General features: G+C 39.5%; 2 protein-coding genes, 1 long non-coding RNA gene and 1 pseudogene across 4 annotated transcripts in view; 3 read left to right on the top strand and 1 right to left on the bottom strand.

Annotated features, from left to right (window-relative positions):
- Positions 1-18,199, top strand: part of CCDC112 (coiled-coil domain containing 112) — a 32,081-nt gene extending 13,882 nt beyond the window's left edge. The window contains exons 4-10 of the mRNA XM_069595286.1: positions 5,835-5,924; positions 8,372-8,447; positions 8,844-9,234; positions 13,167-13,577; positions 14,991-15,086; positions 16,253-16,371; positions 16,597-18,199. Coding sequence (XP_069451387.1) covers positions 5,835-5,924; positions 8,372-8,447; positions 8,844-9,234; positions 13,167-13,577; positions 14,991-15,086; positions 16,253-16,371; positions 16,597-16,627 — 1,214 coding nt within the window. The 3' untranslated portion in view covers positions 16,628-18,199. The remainder of the gene's footprint in view (positions 1-5,834; positions 5,925-8,371; positions 8,448-8,843; positions 9,235-13,166; positions 13,578-14,990; positions 15,087-16,252; positions 16,372-16,596) is intronic.
- On the top strand, positions 76-551 carry LOC138443985 (small ribosomal subunit protein eS27-like pseudogene; annotated as a pseudogene).
- On the bottom strand, positions 8,799-21,684 carry LOC138443255 (uncharacterized). 2 transcript variants are annotated; one of them, XR_011258044.1, is made up of 5 exons: positions 21,212-21,684; positions 18,723-18,896; positions 15,199-15,317; positions 12,599-12,660; positions 8,799-9,213 (listed from the first exon to the last, which is right to left on the bottom strand). It is a non-coding gene; the product is annotated as an uncharacterized lncRNA (long non-coding RNA). The 2 variants fall into 2 exon arrangements; XR_011258043.1 differs by lacking the exon at positions 21,212-21,684 and having other exon boundaries at positions 18,723-19,198.
- The window catches only part of PGGT1B (protein geranylgeranyltransferase type I subunit beta), a 59,214-nt gene continuing 56,939 nt past the window's right edge, over positions 20,861-23,135 (top strand). Inside the window, exon 1 of the mRNA XM_069595287.1 lies at positions 20,861-21,400. Within this exon, the coding sequence (XP_069451388.1) occupies positions 21,261-21,400 (140 nt within the window). The 5' untranslated portion in view covers positions 20,861-21,260. The remainder of the gene's footprint in view (positions 21,401-23,135) is intronic.

Raw genomic sequence — 23,135 nt, 5'->3', positions numbered from 1 at the left:
CACAGTTTTGGCCTGTGCTTTGTCCTTGTGTGTTGACTGTTACAGTCTCTGTGAAGATACATTCTAGTGGGTGTGATGAGTTTATCTTTTAAGGATATGTATTTATTTTGGGGGGGGTCACTATTTAGTCTGGATATTTATACCTGGATTGTTATACCTGGATTGTTTCCTGTGTATATCTCGTCTTAATAGGAAAAAGAGAGTTTTGTTTTCTGGTTGTCAAACCAGTTAATGATACTACATTATTTTAAAGGAAAGGAAGGGTGCCTTAAAGATCTGCATAGGCTGGGCTTGCAAAAGGATCAGCAGGCCTCTAGCTGGAAATGTACTGTAGCCTTCCTTGGAAGAGGAACAGAAGAAACAGAAAAAGACACAGCTGGCTCAAAGTCCAAATTCTTACTTTATGTATGCAAAATGTCCAGCAGCTACAAGATTACGTACAGCCAGGCTTACACAGTGGTGTTGGGTGTAGGTTTTTCGACTGTTGTGCCAGCCAATAGGAGGAAAGGCCAGACTCAGAAGGATGTTCATTTAGAAGAAAGCAATACTAATGATCCACAGTTTCCTGAATCTGTGTCCTGTCACAGAAAGCCTTTTCAGTTCAGTGATTCCAGTTAATCTACCAAGATAATGCAATTATGTTTAATTTTCCACATGGTTTGCAACAACGCTCTCATATTTTGGTGTCAGTTTTTAAATAAAGCTTTGATTATGGGCAACAAATTTAAAAAATAAAGGAAAACTGATTACTGGGTGTCTGATCTTAGCTCATCACCAGGATCCTATTGACTGAATCCCAGACTCAGTAAGCATCAACAGATTCAGAACCTGTGGTGACCGTTAAAGTGCTCAAGTCACATAGTTGCTTAAACCTGAGTTTACTTGTCTGTGATATATTAATAAAACCTGCCATTTCTACCATAGGAGAGCTGTCTGTGCATCTGATGAAATAGTATTGGGTAGGCTCAAAGCTTCGTTCAGGTTTTTCCGTAAGTTGTTATGGAAAAACCCAAATGAACATTTTGGCCAACCTAATATATAAGAAAGTGTTAGAGATTGTGCACTGAATATGTTCTACTGCTTGTTATGAATATTAATAATTATTAGCTATACTAAATGTTGGCCTTAAAAAAGAATTTTACAAGAATACCTTGTTTCCTTGTAGAGTAGATTTTTTAAACTGCAAAGTCCTTATTTTATAGTAAAAACACGTCTTAACTTTGATTAAAGGAAAAGTAAAGGTTTTCAGGGGCTTCCCAGGTGGTGCTAGTGGTAAAGAACCTACCTGCCAATACAGGAGACATAAGAGATGTGGGTTTGATCCCTGGGTGAGAAAGATGCCCCCGGAGGAGGGTATGACAACCCACTCCAGTATTCTTGCTTGGAGAATCCCATGGATAGAGGAGCCTGGCAGGTTACGGTCCATAGGGTCGCAAAGAGTCACACACAGCTGAATCGACTTAGCACAGCATAGCACAGCAATGGTTATCAACCAACTGAGCTTTATAAAATATTAAGACTTATTACACAGAGATTATACTGCTCATGAGACACCTTTATAGTTAATTAAAAGAAATTTTTAGTAAGTTTTTCCTTTTAGAATATAAGATTGCACTATTTTAAAAAGTCATCTTTCGTCAGACAGTGGCAAGAATCATTCTCTCTCTTCTGTTGGAATGATGAGACCTAACATAAATGCCAGATTTCCAGTTCTCCTCTTTGATTCATAGAAGAATCTGAGCATCCCTTGTTTAATATTAATGTTTCTTAATATCCCTCAGTTCTTTCACAGACAAAAAGGCTGATCTTTCTGTCTCTCCATCATGCCATTAAGTAGAGTACCTCCATTCTGTGCATTTTAAGTCACTTGATTTTCTCCCTTTTAAGGCACTTTATTTTTATTTTCTAATTTCCCTTTGTCTACAATTTTGCTTCTCTTTATTCATACTTTGTGTTTATCTTATCGTGGAGAAGAAGGAATGCATTGCATTAATATAAGGATATAGAAATTTCCCTTTCACATGTTTCAGCTCAGAAGCATTAAATAGCTATACTTTACCTCAAATATTATGTCACATTTTAGCATGTATTTATGTAATGTTGTACTTGAATGCTTTGCCTATTTAGTGTAGAATGTCAGTTCCAAATGAATTAATAAAAGATCATCATTTTCCCTATAGTGGTATCATTGTAGCTGTTCAAACTATGGCAAATGTAAAACAACAGAAAACACTTTCCTGATTACTAGGGAAGTTTCTTGACCTAAAATTCCAAAAATGAGTAAGACCTTATAAAATACATGGGGTAAAGTTTCTACTTCTGTAGAACTCTGGAATTTTAATAAAAAATGGAAAAATCCAAAGTCATATATGCATACTTGGGTTTGTTTTGAATATCAGCACTGGCTTCCAGCCTAAAGATAAACTTTTAAAAAAATAACTGTTTTTAAGGACTTTTGAACAGAGCCTTTTGGTGTTTCATGTTCATTTGTGGAAGAGTTGCAGAAAAAAAAGGGGGGAGGTACATAAGCAAAATACCCAAAGATGATGATCAGATATTAGTATATGAATATGTATACAAATATGAATATTCGACTTTATCCTAGGAATTTAAGTAAATATTACAGTAAGGCCACTACTTCAGAAGGGAGATATGAAAGAAGAATCCAGTCTTCTGCTGGTGATACAGAACGCCTGAACATGGCTTTGAGACGCTTTGCTCTTCAGGCTTTTATTGTGGGCCTAGCACGTTTCTTTAGACTGGTCCCTTGGCTGCACTTGGCAACCTGTAGCATAGCAATAGCAGTGTGAGTCTCTCAGACGTGTCTGACTCTGCAGCCCCACAAACTGTAGCCCACCAGGCTCCTCTGTCTATGGGATTTTCCAGGCAAGAATACTAGAGTGGGTTGCCATCCCCTTCTCCAGAGGATCTTCCTGACCCGGGGACTGAACCCAGGTCTCCTGCATTGCAGGCAGACTCTTTACCATCTGAGCTACAGGGAAACCTATAGCATAGACAGCAGTAAATGGCACCTGAGACGTCTCCTCAAGGCCATGACTGTGACACCAGTGGGTGTCACCAGCCCGTCTTAGGTGTTGTGGTTAGATACAGTTAATTCTCACTGGGCAGTTTGTCAGTATTCATAGCATTAGTATTGGCAATACAGTTTTAATATTCTAACAATAATTGAGATCAACTCTATGTCCATAAATTATAGCAAAAAGGAAAAAACTGTTAAAGAATAAAACATGACTAAAATTATGCTGCTGATCCATGTATTGGAGTGTCCAAAAACTCAGTCTCCAGAGTTAAAAAAATATTTCTAAGGACATTTCCCTGGCATAGGTTATAATAAGACTTAACCTATTGTGCCTTAAAATATTAGACAAAATTAGATGCTTTCTTTAGAGCAAGAGTTGGTTCAGGCTATTTTAACACTCATAAACCATTTGTTCTTTAATTGTTCTTCAATAATTTACTAGGTGAGGGTGATCAATCTTGTGTGAAGAATCCTGAATTGGTAACCATATTTGTCATAGACTTGTTTTAAAGTACATCCTTCTTCCCTCAATCAGTTCAGTTCAGTTTAGTCGCTCAGTCATGTCCGATTCTTAGCGACCCCATGAATCGTAGCATGCCAGGCCTCCCTGTCCGTCACCAACTCCCGGAGTCTACCCAAAATCACGTCCATCAAGTCGGTGATGCCATCCAGCCATCTCATCTTCTGTCGTCCCATTCGCCTCCTGCCCCCAATCCCTCCCAGCATCAGGGTCTTTTCCAGTGAGTCAACTCTTTGCATGAGGTGGCCAAGGTATTGGAGTTTCAGCTTCAGCATCAGTCCTTCCAATGAACATGCAGGACTGATCTCCTTTAGGATGGACTGGTTGGATCTCCTTGCAGTCCAAGAGACTCTCAAGAGTCTTCTCCAGCACCACAGTTCAAAAGCATCAATTCTTCGGCACTCAACTTTCTTCACAGTCCAACTCTCACATCCATACATGACTACTGGAAAAACCATAGCCTTGACTAGACAGACCTTTGTCGGCAAAGTAATGTCTCTGCTTTTGAATATGCTATCTAGGTTGGTCATAACTTTTCTTCCAAGGAGTAAGTGTCTTTCAATTTCATGGTTGCAGTCACCATCTGCAATGATTTTGGAGTCCAAAAACATAAAGTCTGACACTGTTTCCACTGTTTCCCCATCTATTTCCCATGAAGTAATGGGACCAGATGCCATGATCTTCATTTTCTGAATGTGGAGCTGTAAGCCAACTTTTTCACTCTCCTCTTTCACTTTCATCAAGAGGCTCTTTAGTTCCTCTTCACTTTCTGCCATAAGGGTGGTGTCATCTGCATATCTGAGGTTATTGATATTTCTCCCAGCAATCTTGATTCCAGCTTGTGTTTCTTCCAGCCCAGCATTTCTCATGATATACTCTGTATATAAGTTAAATAAGCAGGGTGACAATATACGGCCTTGACGTACTCCTTTTCCTATTTGGAGCCAGTCTGTTGTTCCATGTCCAGTTCTAACTGTTGCTTCCTGACCTGCATACAGGTTTCTCAAGAGGCAGGTCAAGTGGTCTGGTATTCCCATCTCTTTCAGAATTTTCCACAGTTTATTGTGATCCACACAGTCAAAGGCTTTGGCATAGTCAATAAAGCAGAAATAGATGTTTTTCTGGAACTCTCTTGCTTTTTCCATGATCCAGCGGATGTTGGCAATTTGATCTCTGGTTCCTCTGCCTTTTCTAAAACCAGATTGAACATCTGGAAGTTCACTGTTCATGTATTGCTGAAGCCTGGCTTGGAGAATTTTGAGCATTACTTTACTAGCATGTGAGATGAGTGCAATTGTGCAGTAGTTTGAGCATTCTTTGGCATTGCCTTTCTTTGGGATTGGAATGAAAACTGACCTTTTCCAGTCCTGTGGCTACTGCTGAGTTTTCCCAATTTGCTGGCATATTGAGGGCAGCACTTTCACAGCATCATCTTTGATTTGAAGTAGCTCAACTGGAATTCCATCACCTCCACTAGCTTTGTTCGTAGAGATGCTTTCTAAGGCCTACTTGACTTCACATTCCAGGATATCTGGCTCTAGGTGAGTGATCACACCATCATGATTATCTTGGTCATGAAGATCTTTTTTGTACAGTTCTTCTGTGTATTCCTGCCACCTCTTCTTAATATCTTCTGCTTCTGTTAGGTCCATACCATTTCTTTCCTTTATCTAGCCCATCTTTGCATGAAATGTTCCCTTGGTATCTCTGATTTTCTTGAAGAGATCTCTAGTCTTTCCCATTCTGTTGTTTTCCTCTGTTGCTTTGCAGTGATCGCTGAGGAAAGCTTTCTTATCTCTCCTTGCTATTCTTTGGAACTCTGAATTCAGATGCTTATATCTTTCCTTTTCTTCTTTGCTTTTCACTTCTCTTCTTTTCACAGCTATTTGTAAGGCCTCCTCTGACAGCCATTTTGCTCTTTTGCATTTCTTTTCCATGGGATGGTCTTGATCCATGTCTCCTGTACAGTGTCCTAAACCTCTGTCCATAGTTCTTCAGACACTCTATCAGATCTAGTCACTTAAATCTATTTCTCACTTCCACTGTATAATCATAAGGGATTTGATTTAGGTCATACCTGAATGATCTAGTGGTTTTCCCTACTTTCTTCAATTTAAGTCTGAATTTGGCAATAAGGAGTTCATGATGTGAGCCACAGTCAGCTCCCAGTCTTGTTTTTGCTGACTGTATAGAGCTTCTCCATCTTTGGCTGCAAAGAATATAATCAATCTGATTTTGGTGATGACCATCTGGTGATGTCCTTCTTCCTTACAGGAGCAAAAATCCAGCAACAATTGGCCAAAATATACAACAATGTAAAGAAACTTCAGCATCAGTTAAAAGATGCGAAGCCTACACCTGATTGTAAGTAAATTTACATTTTCAATTTTTTTTACGTATTAGTTTTTTCTATTGTTCCTTAGAAAAATATATATTTTTAAATAAATTTTTCTATTTGGCATTAATGTAGGAGCTAAACCCTGCTATTTGTTAGAGATTTATAAGGAAACATTGGGAAACTGTAATATCTGCTGTTTATATATTTTTTAGTCTTTAAAATGCTATCAAATGCTTACAAATTATGAAGTAGAACAAATATTCATGTCATATATAGGATGAATAGGGCTTCCCAGGTGGCACTAGTGGTAAAGAACCCGCCTGCCAATACAGGAGACATAAGAGATACAGGTTTGATCCCTGAATGGGGAAGATCCCTTGGGAGAGGGTATGGCAACCCACTCCAGTATTCTTGCCTGGAGTATCCCATGGACAGAGGAGCCTGGTGGACTAGAGTCCCTGCAGTTGCACAGAGTCAGACACGACTGAGGGACTTAGCAGCAGCAGCAGCTTCAGGTGAGGAATCTGTGGTATGCAAAGATTCAGGTTCAGGTGATAAAGAGGAAAAGATTCTTGATTATTTGCCTACTGTTCCCATCATTTGCTAATTGAAATTACTGCCTTTCAGAGGCATTTCAAATACCTGAGGGAATGGCTAAGTAGTATTTGGGCAAATTTTAGTCATTTGTGAAAGACAAAGTAGTGTCCTTACCTCAATCCTTATACCAACATTCATTCCTGAGAGATCAAAGCAGTACAGTCAAGGGCTCAAACAAGTAAAGTGCTCAAGATGTGTGGGCTTAAGAATCAGGCACATGCTGGGTCAAATCCTTGAACTGTCAGGTAAGTGGCTTTAGGCAAGTTACTCAATCTGTTTGAGCTTTCACTTAGTGAGCTCTGAAATGGAGATAATCATACAGCCTAACTCAGAGTTGTGGGAATGAAGTGAGACTGCATGTAGAGTGCTTATGCACTGCTTACAGCATAATCACTAGAAATAGTAAATATCCGAAACCATTAAAGATATTAGAGAAGAACATGGATTTCTATTCTTATGATTATATTATAATTTATAAGAATGACAAAAGTTAGAAGTCATAAAGAAAAAAGTGGACGTAATTGACTGTTCAAAAATACCGCAAACCTATCAGAAAAGTTGAAATACAAATTAGGATAATATTAGCAATAAATATATAACTTAAAAAGCTAATAGCCATAATGTGTAGAGTGTCTACAAATTCGAGCAACAAAGGTAACAGATCAAGAGAATGGGCAAAGATTATAAGTTGCATATTATAGCCAAAGAAACACAAAACACATATGGAAAAGTGCTCAGGCTTAGTAATTATTATAAAAATGTCAGTTAAGTCAATGATAATAAATTTTTGATTATTTTGGAAATGGCTGGAATTGCATGAGACGGAGCACTCTCAGGAGCTGTAAATAGCTCGAGCCTCTTTGAAGGACGATGTGACAGTATTTTACATACTGTAATGTGGGCATACTTTTTATAGCAATCAGTTATCCTCTAAAAATACTTATTTGAGGGGGAGGGATAGATTGGGAGTTGGGCATTGACATGTACGTACTGCAAAATAAATAGGCAACAGGGACCTACTGTATAGCACAGGGGACTCTGCTTGATATTATATAATAACCTGAATATGAGAAGAATTTGAAAAAGAATGAGGTGAGGTGAGGTGAAGTCGCTCAGTCGTGTCCGACTCTTTGCGACCCTGTGGACTGTAACCTACTAGGCTTCTCTGTCCATGGGATTCTCCAGGCAAGAATACTGGAGTGGATTGCCATTTCCTTCTCCAGGGGATCTTCCCGACCCAGGGATCGAAGCCGGGTCTCCCGCATTGGAGGCAGCCGCTTTAACCTCTGAGCCACCAGGGAAGCCTGGAAAAAGAAGAGACACCTGTATGTTTGTAACTGAATCACGTTGTTGTATACCTGAAAGCAGCACAATGGTGTTAATCGATGATAGTCTAATATAAAATGAAAATTAAAAAATAAAATAAAAACACTTACTTGAGCATCCAAAAATATGCAAAGATAGTTACTATAGCATTGCATCTATTGAAAGGTTCATCAGTTGGAGAATTAATGATTTAGGGTAGCATTAGACAACAAAATGCCATGTAGCCATACAAAGAATGAAGTACCATATGTATGTTGATATGGAAAGTTAATTACAACATATTGTTAAAGAAAAAGTACAAGTCACAGAAAACATATGTGATATAGAAGTTTTTTGGAAAAAAATAATATTTAAGGTATGTATGCTTAGGAAAAAATCTGAGATAAAATCTCAATCATAAAAATTTACTTTTTAAATTTTTCTTATCTTTTAGGCTGAGAAATGTTTTTTAATTAAGAGAACATTCTAATTTTCTACCTAATTTTTACTTCTTAGTCATAATAAAATATGACATAATTTTTCCCTTGTTTTTTTTTTTTTTTTTTTACAGTTGTTGAAAAGCTCAGAGAAATGATGGAGGAAATTGAAAATGCAATTAACACTTTTAAGGAAGAGCAGAGATTGATGTATGTTTTAAACACATTTTAATTTAAAATTATTTACCTTTATTTTTCAATAACTCTTTACTAGGTAGTTGTATGTAAACTATTTTATTGTTATAAATTTAATACTAGTCTTACACAAAAGCAATGTAATACCTCTCTTTTGCTTTAGGTTTTAGAGTGCTTTTCATGTTTAAAGTGAATTTTCATTTATATTTGGAGTCTATAAACTCTCAAGAGTTTGAAAGATTGTTTTTTCCTCTGAGGAAACTCTTTGAAGGCTTAGATTTATAAATGTTAATAATGTGGAGTGGAGAAGATATCAAATGAGTTGGGAATAATAAAATTTGAAGGAAAACAAAGGGCTAACATGGATTGGTTTGTATCTTATTTTTCAAAATTTTATTTTTAAAATTTTAGATATGAAGAGCTTATTAAAGAAGAGAAAACAACTAATAATGAGTTGAGTGCCATATCAAGAAAAATTGACACATGGGCTTTGGGTAATTCAGAAACAGAGAAGGCCTTCAGTGCAGCATCGAGCAAAGTTCCTGTGGAAAAAGTCACACCAAGTGCTCTTCCAGAAGAAGTGGTAGAGTTTGAAACGTTCCTCCAGCAGACAGGAGGGCGCCAGGGGGGCTGGGATGATTATGACCACCAGAACTTTGTGAAGATGAGAACCAAGCATAAAGGGAAACCAGCGTTCATGGGAGAAGTTCTGGAGCACCTTCCCGGAAGAACGCAGGATGAAGTTCAACAGCATGAGAAATGGTATCAAAAATTTCTGGCCCTAGAAGAAAGAAAAAAAGAGGTAATAAGAATTGTAATAGCTATTATTTACTGTATATTTCTGTGTTCTAGGACTGTGCTACACTCTTCAACATATATATTATTAACTTTAGTGCAACCCTATGAAATATGTTAACGATTTCCCCCCATCTCATAGCAGGTGAAACTGAGGCATTGAGAAGTTAAGTCATTTTAGTGGAACTATAGTTGACATAGTTGGGACTTCCCTGGTGGCTCAGAGGGTAAAGCGTCTGCCTGGAATGCGGGAGACCTGGGTTTGATCCCTGAGTTGGGAAAATCCCCTGGAGAAGGAAATGGCAACCCACTCCAGTACTTTTGCCTGGAGAATCCCATGGAGGGAGGAGCCTGGTAGGCTACAGTCCATGGGGTCACAAAGAGCTGGACACGACTGGGTGACTTCACTTCACTTAATAGTTGACATACTCAACATCCAGCATAATCTACTCTAAGAAATAATACAGTGAGTCAGAAAACATCTGACAGTGGTCAACATTCTCTGTCAACTGGAAATGGGAAATTCAGATTTAACCAGGCTTTTGATAAAAGTCATCGTACTGGTGAAGTCCACATTATTTTCAACAGAAAATAAAGAGGGCAGTGGGAAAAAAAAATTCTTTGACTCAAAAGTTTCTAAATAGTTTTGGAACTTTAGTTGCACTACTTATTTTAAAAGACTCAAAGTTTTAGCAACCCCAGAGTACAAAGTAACTCTTAATTGTAGCAAATACCTAAAAGGTCCCATTTTCACAAAAATGTTACTGTGGCTCTCGTTTAGATTAGGATTCCTCAACACTGGCATTCGTGACTGTTTGGACTGGATAGTTCTTTACTGTGAGGGCTGTCTTGTGCACTGTAGGGTGGTTAGCACCATCCTTGACCTCCACCCAGGAGATGCTGGTAGCACCACCTTAAATATGGTGATCAAAATATCTGTAGACATTACTAGATGTCCTCTGGAGGGTAGAAATTGCCCCTGGTCAAGAACCATACGCTTAGATAGTCCTAAGTTGTTGTTGTTTTTTTTTTTTTTGTAGACATGAGTGCAATAAATTTTAATTCAATTTGGTTTGACAAGAAAGGTATGACGGTTCAGCAGACAACATACCCAAAAAGGAGCATTAAAGAAATACTTGATTCTACATATAAAGTATTAGAGGAAATAGCTCGTGGTTTGTTGTTGCTATTGTTTCTCTCCAAAATAAGTTGAATGTTCATAAGGTCGACACTTAAAACCTTAAGAAAACATTTTGAAGCATAAGTCATTAAAAAAAATAACAGTCTAATAATTATTTGCACTTCCCTGGTGGCTCAGACGGTAAAGCGTCTGCCTGCAATGTGGGAGACACAGGTTCAATCCCTGGGTCAGGAAGGAAGTGGCTACCCAGTCCAGTATTCTTGCCTGGAAAATCCCATGGATGGAGGAACCTGGTAGGCTACAGTCCATGGGGTCACAAAGAGTTGGACACTACTGAGTGACTTCACACACAAGAATTATTTGGGATTTTTTTCCAGGGGCCAGCAAAGTAGTCTGAGGACTAGCAAAGTCAGCATCACCTGGGAACTTGTTAGAATTTAGCAGGGTCCAACCCCAGACCTAGTCTGAACTCAGGGAGTGGGGCCCCAAAATCTGAGTTTAAATAAAGCCTCTAGGTTATTCTGTTAACAAGCTCAAGTTTCAGAACCACCTGTCTAGGGTAAAGGAACAGACAGTGTTGCTTAACTGTGCTTCTTGTGATAAAGGTAAACCACCTAGATTCTGGCTTTCTCTTCTTGTTCCCAGCCACTCTGTGTCCTGATCCCTAATGACTGATTGAATGTCGGGGTGATATAGGAAAGAGTGTGAAAGAGAAGATGTCATTTACTAAAGCAGGACATGTTTGAGAAGTGGGAAGTTTGGGAGTATAGCATCAGGAATGCAGTTTTGTATTTTGGGGTTATTTTTTTGGCTGCACCCTGCGGCATGCAGGATACTAAGTTCCCTGAGCAGGATCAAACCCATGCCCCCTGCAGTGAAAGCGTGGAGTCTTAACCACTGGGTGGCCAGGCAGGTCCAGAAATGCATTTTAAATCTGTTGGATTGAGAAGGTTGAGTAGAAAAGTTACCATTCCTATCCCCACTTCCTTTAACATATCCCACGTTTTGCCTAAATGAACATACTTCTTTTCAGACGCTCCATGACCTTTCTGGTCCACGTCCTCTTGCTGATCTTGTTCTCACTTTCTGGAACCTCCTCCTTTCTTCCACCCTCCACTGCTAACTCACCTACATCTGCCCAGACCATCTGCTGCTTCCTTTTGCCTGCTCACCCCTCAGAATTTCACTAGCACTTGTTTAGATGTCGTGTGTGATATGCAATGGCGTGTTCTAAAATATGTTCTAGTATTTATGCGCATGTCTTATCTCACCTAGAGCAGTGCTGGTCAAACTTGGTCCATGGACTGGATGTTAGTTTGCAAACTATTTCTGGTCTTCAATGAGTTATTGTGATTATACAAGAATCGGCTACCCAGTAAGCATGCTATTTTGGAGAAGGCAATGGCACCCCACTCCAGTACTCTTGCCTGGAAAATCCCATGGACGCAGGAGCCTGGTGGGCTGCAGTCCATGGGGTCGTGAAGAGCTGGACACGACTGAGTGACTTCACTTTCACTCTTCACTTTCATGCATTGGAGAAGGAAATGGCAACCCACTCCAGTGTTCTTGCCTGGAGAATCCCAGGGACGGGGGAGCCTGGTGGGCTGCCGTCTATGGGGTCGTACAGAGTCAGACACGACTGACATGACTTAGCAGCAGCAGCAGCAAGCATGTTATTTAGTTCAAGTGACTGTTTTTTCATAGAAAACTCCCTCGTTGAAAGACGCAGTGCATTGCTTTGCCTTCCGGCACGAATCCCTGATACTGTTGTGGACTGGGGCTTTGAGTGGCACTGGCCTGGATGGCATTTGGTATTGCTTAAGCACCTGTGGTTCCTATTCACAGTGTCTTGCGTATCGAACATGCAGCATAAGCATGTATTTCATGAAAGTGGATGGTATATCATGAGGGACTTCAGGGGAAAGTAATTCCGTTTCCTTTATGGCATAGAAAAGGCCGCTAGAATTTTGAATAATCTTTACATACCCACATATAAAGATATGAAGCTATTTTCCTTTTTTTTTTTTTAATACTTTTGAAGCACTATGTGCCAGGCACTGACTCATTTAAACTTCAGAACAACCCTGTTTGAGAAATGCTACCTACCACTTACAGATGAGCAAAATGAGGACAGAGACATGTAACGACTCATCCAAGGTTACACCTAGTAAATGGCAAAGCCAGGATTTGGTCCCAGATACCTGGCTTCGGAGCACATATCCTCACTTACCTCACTTTTAACTCCTTTTCTGAATTTGACCAGAGATGGGTCACTCAGAAGGGATTATAAGCCTAGAAAGAGAATTTGGAAACAAGTGAAATGATCAGAGGAAAGGACTGTTTCCCCCTGAACATCAAGGAAGGAGGTAAAGGGGAGGAGGAGACTTCATGAGGTGCAGTCCTTGTGTACCTGGTGATTCAAAGAGGAAGAGAAAGGCCAATGGAAAGGCCATTATTTAGTGTTTTAAAAGATACATTAAATTTTTTACAAAGAGAAGTAGAAAAAAATTGCATTGGTTTAAAAAACCACTTTTCAAACCTAAGCAACAAGCATACTGCAGTCACTATGTAGAAAGAGATACAGATTTGAGGTTGTATTTTAAAATGCTTTTGGCGGGAATTCCCTGGCAATCCAGTGGTGAAGACTTGGTGCTTTCACTGTTGAGGCCCAGGTTTGGTCACTGGTTGGGGGACTAAGATGCCACATGCTTCACGGTGCAGCCAAATAAAAATAAAAAATAAAATGCTTTTGGTTGTTAAAAAAATTTTTTTCTTGCTATTGTTTTTTAACCACATAGTCTATTCAGCATTGGAAAACCAAAAAGCAGCAAAAAAAGGAGGAAATTTTCAAATTAAAGGAAAAAGACAGCATACAAGTACTTTCTCATAGTAAACAGGAAGATAACCAAAAACAAAAAGAAGAACAAAGAAAGAAGCAAAAATTGGCCATTGAAGCTTGGAAAAAGCAGAGAAGTATAGAAATGTCAATGAAAAATGCTTCCCAGTTAAAAGAGGAGGAAGAGAAAGAGAAAAAGCAGCAGAGAGAGCGTCAGCGCCAGTGTAAACTAAAATTGCTGCTGGAGACTTACACCCAACAGAAGAAAGAACAGGAAGAGTTTTTGAGACTTGAAAAGGAGATACGGGAAAAGACAGAAAAGGCAGAAAAAAGGAAAACTGCTGCTGATGAAATTTCCAGGTTTCAAGAAAGAGTGAGTAAATACATTTCCTGAATAATTTTCAGTGACACACATGGAGGTATTACTTCCAGGCTCAATTCAGCAAAAATTAATTGAGTGCTTCTTATGTATCTGGCCTGGACCTAGCTTTAGTACTCCAAAATAAGTAGGCTGTGCTCCCTGCTTTCTAGTAGGTTATAGTCTAGTGGGAATGACTGGTGTGCAAATAGGGGACTTCGCTGTGACACGGTAAACAGTGTGGCGCTTGAGGTGCGGACAGACAGCTTGGGGAGGTGGAGCGCACGGAGGGAAGCTTACCACGGCTGCGTGAGACAGGAGGCGACACTTGAGTCTTGAAAGAGAAGAAAGGGAAGGAAAGGGGAGCTCGCTTCCTAGCAGAGGGAACAGCATGAATGGGCAGCTTGGAGGAGCGTAACACTAGCTTACGGGGGGAACCGTAAACACTTCAGTATCCTTAGGGGGAGACGGAAGCCAGCAGGAGGAGAGACTGGAAAGGCAGCCACAGTCCAGTCCACGAAGGTCTTGTCTGCTCTGCCAGACTGGCTGGGTTTTGCCCGTAGGCGATTTGCTTGCTTGGTCACTGTCCGGCTTCCTACCATAGTGTAAGCTCCATGAAGGCAGAGGTTTTGTCCTTTTTGTTCATGCTTTACCCTAGGGTCTAGCACCTTATACTCAGTATATACTTCAAGGAATCAAGGTTATTGCTGAGAGGTAGGATTATAGTGATTTTAAACAAATGTATACAAGAAAACTCCTAATCAAAGAAAGAAGTTGCAGTCTCATCAGATAGGGTGGAATTCAGTCCAAATATATTAAAGACAAGGAAGGGTACTTTAAAATGAAAAAGTACAAATGAGAGATAACTTAAGAATTGCATCAAAATATACATGCAAATATGGGCAACACTCATAAAGCAAAACATAAGGGAAGTGCAAAGAAAAATAATAAAAAATAATAGGCATAACACATTACTAATGGTATTTCTTTTGGCTCATATATAAAAATAAAAATCTCCCTAAACAACCAAAGATCCATTCCCCAAAAAGGCAAGCAAGTCACATAATAAAAGACTTAGAAAAAAAGAAAACCTTGTATCATACAGAAAGTATAATGCAAGAGATCTAAAACCAGACATCTCTATTGATAACTGAAAATTTTACCCATTAAAAGAAAGGAAGTTTTAGATTGACCCATAAAATAAAACAAACAGTTGAAAGAAAGTGATTCAGAAAGGATGTGCATGTGTTATATTGATATTCAGAGAAAATAAAGCTCTTAGATTTTCTCTTTTTGGAAAAAGTTGATATTAAAGGTATATTGCTGTTAAGGTAATTTAATTTTACATGCAAGCAACTAAACTTTGAAACAAATTCTAGTTAATTTTACTTCTTAATGTTATCTTTTTTGTTGGTATATGTCTTTTAGGATTTACATAAACTTGAATTGAAAATTCTGAATAGACAATTAAAGGAAGATGAGAAGGCAGAAAAACAAAGAAAACTGGCAAAATTAAAAGAAAAGGTACTCTACACTGAGATTAATTTATTTTCATTGTTATAATTCTTTTATTTGTAAGGATACAAACATAAAATCCAATTCTCTTTTATCTCCATCTCCTTTATTTCATACTTACTTATTTACCAATTACAAAGCAACTGTTTTAATTCTGCCATTTCACATTATAAGCACCTCGTGTTCTTGTACCCTGAATTCCTTCTCTCTTCCTGCTCTTCGTTCTTTTCTTCCTTCTTCCTATGTGAAAAAAAGTGAAAGTGTTAATTGCTCATTTATGTATAACTCTTTGCGACCCCATGGGCTGTGGCCCACAAGGCTCCTTTGTTCATGGAATTCTCCAGGCCAGAATACTGGAGTAGATAGCCTTTCCCTTCTCCAGGGGATCCTCCCAACCCAGAGATCGAACCCAGGTCTTCTGCATCGCAGGTGGCTACTTTATTGTCTGAGCCACCAGAGAAGAAGCCCCCATTCTTCCTATACGAGCCTGTATTTTACATCTATAGCAGCTGTGAGCCTTGTTTAATTTCATTGGTGATAAAGATACTAGTGACTCTCACAGATGAAACAAAGGACTACTTACTGGTGGTTATTTATCTTAAATTTATTGTCCGTCATAGTTTGCTGAGTTATATTTCCCTCATGCTGCTGCTACTAAGTTGCATCAGTCGTGTCTGACTCTGGGCAGCCCCATAGACAGCAGCCCACCAGGCTCCCCTGTCCCTGGGATTCTCCAGGCAAGAACACTGGAGTGGGTGGCCATTTCCTTCTCCAATGCATGAAAGTGAAAAGTGAAGTCGCTTAGTCGTGTCTGACTTGCAGCCCCCCATGCTCCTCTGTCCATGGGATTTTCCAGGCAAGAGTTCTGGAGTGGGGTGCCATTGCCTTCTCCGACTTCCCTCAGGAGAGAAATACAAAAAAATAACAGCGGAAGTAGAATAAAGTAACTAGAAAAAATAAATTAACATTTTATTAGTAATTGATGTAATCCAAATTTTATTTTAGCTGTATGAGCACAATTAGAAGATTACTGAAGAGGTTATTAACAGTTTTATATCTGTCTAGGGAATATCAAGTATTTTTCTTAAACCTGCTTTCTGTTACTAAAGACCTTACAAGTACAAACTGAATAGTTCATATAAATTAACTGGCACTCATTTTCCTTCCGATTACAGGTTGAAAACAATGTTAGTAGAGATCCCTCTAGACTTTACAAACCTACCAAAGGTTGGGAAGAACGGACCAAAAAGATAGGACCAACAGGCTCTGGGCCACTTCTACATATCCCACATAGGTAAAGGAGGAGTTAGAATGGGTGTTCACTCTATAATAAGCTAATAAACTGTATATGAACTGTATATATTTTATGTAATTTATATATATTTTATAATAAAGTTTACTATAAACTTTTTAAAGAGTGTATAGATAAAACAAATCTATATACTTTTTAAAAGTTAACATTTAATCAAGACTTTAAAAAAATACCCTGTGTATTTATACTCTCTTTTCTTCTCCTTAGGGCTATTCCAACCTGGAGACAAGGAGTTTAGAAAATATGGGATCATGAAATTGGCATTCAGTTGATGAGAATGTTAGCATATGGAGTTATAGGAGGAGGGAATGACCATGTCCTTAGAATTTTATTAGCCTCTTCAGATTGATTATCGTGTCGCATGTGAATTGGCAGGTATTAAGTTCTACAATGCATTGTCGTTAGTATTTCTTGTTTATGCTAAGAGGGTAATTAATATATATTGGCCTGCTGATGTCAAAGTTCTTTGAATAAGTTTATGTTAGAAACAGTATTTTATTTAAATACTTAAAACATTTGAAAGATTTTTTTTTTTTGTCATGGCATGGCAAAATAAATTGAGACAATCATAGAGTGACATTTTTAAACCAAGATTTTGTACCATTTATAACTTGGAACTAAATTAACTTGAGTAACAAAAATTTTAAGTTTTTTCTTTTGAGTTATGAAATAAGTTAGAACTTTTTCTAAGTTTAACAAATCGGTAATTTGTCAGTTACTACATTTTTGTGTAACAAATATTTTGTATTTGTTTGAAGCATGCTTTGTTTTATAAGGAAAATATTTATTTTAAAAATATACTTCTCACCTCCTATATATTCTGTTATTTGCATTATTGATACACAATCTTACTGGTCTCCTTCAGCTGTTTCACGTCTCCGTTCAGCCTTCCTGGGCCCACACGTTTATAAACCTGTGTCCTTCTCATCTTCTTCCTGGGCCCACACGTTTGTAAACCTGTGTCCTTCTTATCTTCTCGGCTGATGCAGTTTTCTTTGGGGCTTTGTTTGCCTCAAGATGCCAAAGTTTTGTTTTTAACAGCATCAGAAGTAAGCTGACTTTAAAGGACTATGATATTTCTTAGTGGTATTTAAAATTTTTAAATTGGTAGACTAATACATTTGGTCAAAAGAGTCAGTTTTAAAATTTCCAAACTTTTATAACTGAAAACACAATTTAACTTCATTCGACTCGATTTTATGAAAAAAATTTTTTTAAATCTTAGTTCCTAACTTTAAGTAGTTCCCACCATACAGGAAGGGCATCACATACATGATAAATATAAGAAACTTCATTTCTTATAACTTTTATCTCAGAGTATGTTAATTATAATTTGATCATTTAGGTCAAATGATTTAGATACAAATTTACTAGGAGTAGTGCTTAAAACCTTTTCTTATTTCACAGTTAATACTCAAAGTAGATGGCTTCCAGATTTTGGAAACTGAATTCTACTTATACAATTCTTGGTTCAAAAAGAGAGAATCAATATAAAACACGGTTTCTCAGGAACGCCCATTTTATTTGTTGCACTTGTACTCCATAACTTTTTAAAATGACTTGAGGTGGCTTAGAAATGAAATACAAGTAACAGGACAAGAGTATTTAAAACCAGAATTGAATAACAACAAGATAGAGCAAAGTAAAGGTTTCTTATGCATTGCTTTCTAACATGTTGCTTTTTTGTTGTGCACAAATACAGCTTTCTGTTTCCCGCATTTAAGGTAAGCCTATTGTATTGGGTGAGGTGATTCTTACAGTTTTTACTTAATTTTTTTTTAATAAAAGAAAGTATAGTATTTTGAAGAAACTTGTCCTTGTAGTTATATCTGAAGTAAATAAGGAATTTATCATATGGATCCTTTGTATAAAGGATGTAGAGGAAACATATTGTCTTCAGTTACAGGCTCATGGAAAAGATGTCAAATAAACATTTCTTATACTGGATTAAGAAATTGAGGGAAAAACCACTAAAGGAAAAATGTCATAAAGCACCCACAATTCTACTACTCTAAAGGTAACTTCTCCTGAAAATATACCTACATATTTTAAGTAGCTATTCTTAGAGTACATTTTAGATACTATACTATTATCACTTAGCATTACATCACATACAATTTTTCTATGTTTCTATATAATTCAAACATCATTTAATAGCTAAATATTCAGTTTTATAGATACTCTGTCATTCCTATACTTTGAAGACTTGTGCTCTACATTTTTTAGCTAATAATGTGCAGTGACATTCTATGTGAAGGGTTAGATTCTGTGACATGTATGTCAGAATTCTTGTATGGTCAGAATCACCCATGAAAAGGTGGGTGATTACTTACCTAGGAAGTATATTCTCTCTCAGTGAATCCACCATAGAAATATTTTCTCCATTTGGATCATATTAGTAGTTCTTGAGCTGAAAATCAGATGAAATATTTTGCTTCTCGCTAAGAGCCAGGTTGAATAGACTTTCTGTCTGAGCTTTGAATAGCTTCAGCCATTTGGTGGTGTATCTGTGCAAGTGAGAAAAATCTTCATTGTAATCATGGAATGAAAACTCCTCTAGACTGGACATACCTATGGACAGTGACTCGTGGCCTCCATGTTTGTACAGAAGCACCAAGGACAGCCCTCTTCCCATACCTGGTAGTTTGTTAATGCAGTATTTGTTAAAGACATGTAGGAATACCTAGAATAATTAGTTACTAGTACCTAACATTCAGAAAACAAAGATCATGGCATCCGGTCCCATCACTTCATGGGAAATAGATGGGGAAACAGTGGCAGACTTTATTTTTTTGGGCTCCAAAATCACTGCAGATGGTGACTGCAGCCATGAAATTAAAAGACACTTACTCCTTAGAAGGAAAGTTATGACCAACCTAGATAGCATATTCAAAAGCAGAGACATTACTTTGCCAACAAAGGTCCGTCTAGTCAAGGCTATGGTTTTTCCAGTGGTCATATATGGATGTGAGAGTTGGACTGTGAAGAAAGCTGAGCGCCGAAGAATTTTGAACTGTGGTGTTGGAGAAGACTCTTGAGAGTCCCTTGGACTGCAAGGAGATCCAACCAGTCCATTCTGAAGGAGATCAGCCCTGGGATTTCTTTGGAAGGCATGATGCTAAAGCTGAAACTCCAGTACTTTGGCCACCTCATGAGAAGAGTTGACTCACTGGAAAAGAGTCTGATGCTGCCAGGGATTGGGGGCAGGAGGAGAAGGGGACGACAGAGGATGAGATGGCTGGATGGCATCACTGACTCAATGGACGTGAGTCTGAGTGAATTCCGGGAGTTGGTGATGGACAGGGAGGCCTGGCCTGCTGCGATTCATGGGGTTGCAAAGAGTCGGACACGACTGAGCGACTGAACTGAACTGAACATTATGCAGGGTGCTTTGGGTTGGTGAAAACTCCAGCCCACATGGTATGCTTTTTAAGAAATACATTTTCTAAGAAGGCTAACAAAATTATGCCCAAACTTGTATTAGCTGACTGTAAAAATCAAGTTCAGACCAGGTCCTTGCGTGGATATTTTCCCCTAAGACTACCTCATAAACTTTTAAAGGGAAGAATGTATGGCTGAAGCAACTGAAATCCCTCTTTTTGAAGAAAATTAAAAAGAAGCTTATGCTATTTCACTTTCTAGCATATGCAATGGCAACCCACTCCAGTACTCTTGCCTGGAAAATCCCATGGATGGAGGAGCCTGGTAGGCTGCAGTCCATGGGGTCGCACAGAGTCGGACACGACTGAGTGACTTAGCAGCAGCAGCATATGCATATTTGGAGAACACCTAGCGTTTATTTGCTGTTGCAAATTGATGCATTATTGATGCTGGATGACACACTGACTTAAAGAGTAAAAGCTCTAGGCTCCTAAAAGAAAATGATACAAACCCTCGTATGCAAATCAGCAGTGGTGTGTGTGCGCGATACAAACCCTCGTATGCAAATCAGCAGTGGTGTGTGTGTGTCTGTGATACAAACCCTTATATGGGAATCAACAGTGGTGTGTGTGTGTGCGCGCACACACACATGCAATTCCTGGTATTCTAGAAGACTAGAAACATCTCTTGGTAGCGTTGATAATGATTTAATGAGCATTTAGTTATTTCTGTATTAGTTTTGTAGATTTTCTCCATTCAGCTTAAAACTGTGGACCTCCAAAAATGAATCTGTTGGCAACTCTATACTGACTTATTTCAGTTTTCGTATATACCATCTTAATGTTTCAGTTCAGTTCAGTCGCTCAGTCGTGTCCGACTCGTTGCGACCCCATGAATCGCAGCACGCCAGGCCTTCCCTGTCCATCACCAACTCCCGGAGTTCACTCAGACTCACGTCCACTGAGTCAGTGGTGCCATCCAGCCATCTCATCCTCTGTTAGGGCCCTAATTTTTTCAAAACGACCTTGAAGCTATTGACCTTGCACTTCTTCCCCAAAATCGAACGAAGATAAAAGTTCTGGAAGGATTTGTCGGCTGAATTTTACAGGGTTTAAGAGGTGTTTCCAAAACTTTGGGCTTAGAGTACAAAAGGGCAAGATCTTGCCCACCAAAGGGTAAATCTGAGGGAGAAATTGCCACGTAAGGCCTTCGGTTGACAGCATGTAGTTTTAATCGTCAACCGGGGCGGGGGCGGACGCACGCCCCCCCTCCCCACGCACGCCCCCCTCCCCACGCACGCCCCCCTCCCCACGCACGCCCCCCTCCCCACGCACGCCCCCTCCCCACGCACGCCCCCTCCCCACGCACGCCCCCTCCCCACGCACGCCCCCTCCCCACGCACGCCCCCTCCCCAGGTGTCGCCCCTAGGTTTCCTTCGAACCGCGCGCCAACTGCTTCCGGGTCGCCGCGGACGTCGTTTCCGTAGCAGTATGGCGGCCACGGAGGATGAGCGGCCGGCGGGGAGCGGAGAGGGAGAGCGGTTGGATTTCCTGCGAGACCGGCACGTGCGGTTCTTCCAGCGCTGCCTCCAGGTTTTGCCTGAGCGCTACTCTTCTCTGGAGACCAGCAGGTAATTGGTAGCTCACAGTCAGCGGGGCCGACACGGGGCCCGGCCCCCCGAAAGGCGCTGCGGAGCTTGACGGCTTAGTGGGCACCCGCAGGGGGCTGCGCCGCCGCCCACTGGGCACTGCCTCGCCTCCCGGGCAGTGGTGCAGTCCCCATTGTTCCCGCGAGCTAAGGCGAGAGGGCTGGGACGAGCTGGAAGTCGCGGGCTTTTGGAATCTTCAGGTTCCGCCCTTTTTCACTTCCCAACCATTTTTTTGTATCAACTTTGACCTGCTTCCCCGAGCCTGTGAGTCACTTGGCCTCACTTCTGAGTATAAAAAGAGCATTTGTTATCATATTTTAACTAATAATCTCCAGTGCTTCCCTTGCCTCCGTAAGGTCATTGACTCTTCCTTGAATGTCTATAAGGCATTCAGTGGATAGGCGCGGCAGAGAGCCTCTAAGGTTTCCGTAGATAAGAACTTTGCAGGAATTCTAAGTCTAAGGATTGGCGTAAAAGGTAAAGTGCTGGTTGGAGCAACCTGTTAAAGTTTTATTTGCAGTAGCATTGTGAGTTGGGGTTGTCTGAGGACTGTGATCTGGCAGAAGCTAAGAAACTTAATTAGCCATTCAGAGTAGAAGTCGGGATGAGGAGAACGAGAGGAGGAGGCGATCTTTGCTCTGCATTGCTGTATTTCAAAGTGAGATTCCAAAGATGCCTTGGACTGGCTTGGAAGAGAAGGCAGATTGGTTTTGCCCTGATCTCTTTCCGTATTTTCTTAACTGAGCCTGGGGTTAAACGGTTTGACCGTTTCATGACTGGGTCAGTTTGGGAAGGTTTATAGATTACATACACGGTCAAGAAATATTATATAGGTGCTGGAGGACAGCTGAACAAGACACTCAAACAGTTTCAATAGGGCTTTCAATAGGTTCCTAAACCAGATTTCCTTCAACTTTCCCTAGTCACCCTTTCCAAAAGAGACTACTTCCAGTCACCACCTGAAATTATATATTGATTGATTGATTTGTTTAATATCTTTCACACAGGATTGTAGACGTCAGGAAGGCACAGTTTTTGTCTTTCTTGTTTACTTCTATAACACCTGGACTGCTTCATCCAATTTGGTAGCCACATTTGGATATTTATATTTGAATCAAAGTTAAATAAAATTTAAGAATCACTTCCTCTGTTTGCAGTAGCTACCACACTTCAAGTGCTCAGTCACCACATCAGCCTATGGCTTTTGTTTGTGTTTCAACATTTCCATCGTTTCAAAAAATCCTGCTGGACAGCATTGCACTGGATCCTTGACTAACCTGGCATAAAGGCAGACAATAAGTACATAATTTTGTTGAGTAATCATTCTGAGCTTAGCCCTGAAAGATGAGCAGATTTTTGCTAAAGAAGCAGTGAAGCATCATTTATATTCCTTTCTCCATCCATGTGCATTGTTTGACTAGTAGAGCCTATGTCTTGACCTAAATTAGCATTTCCAAAACTCGGTCAATTGATTGTGATGGTATGGGATGTTTAGAAATATACTGGTAAATCACATTTATAGTTTATGATGATTAATTTTATCTGAATTTAAGGCATTTGAATTAAAAATATCATCCTGTTTTGACTGTTGAACAGTTGAACTTTGTTGGTAGCTACCACAGGTCTGTGTTGCTTTTTCAAAATGCCACTGTGTTTGATCTCTTTAAAATTCAGCAAGGACAAAACCATATAGACTAATGTACGTTGGCTGCTGCTG

Source organism: Ovis canadensis, chromosome 7 (genome assembly GCF_042477335.2).
Source record: "Ovis canadensis isolate MfBH-ARS-UI-01 breed Bighorn chromosome 7, ARS-UI_OviCan_v2, whole genome shotgun sequence".
NCBI classification, from domain to species: Eukaryota; Metazoa; Chordata; class Mammalia; order Artiodactyla; family Bovidae; genus Ovis; species Ovis canadensis.
This window is presented reverse-complemented; position numbering and strand designations above follow the sequence as displayed.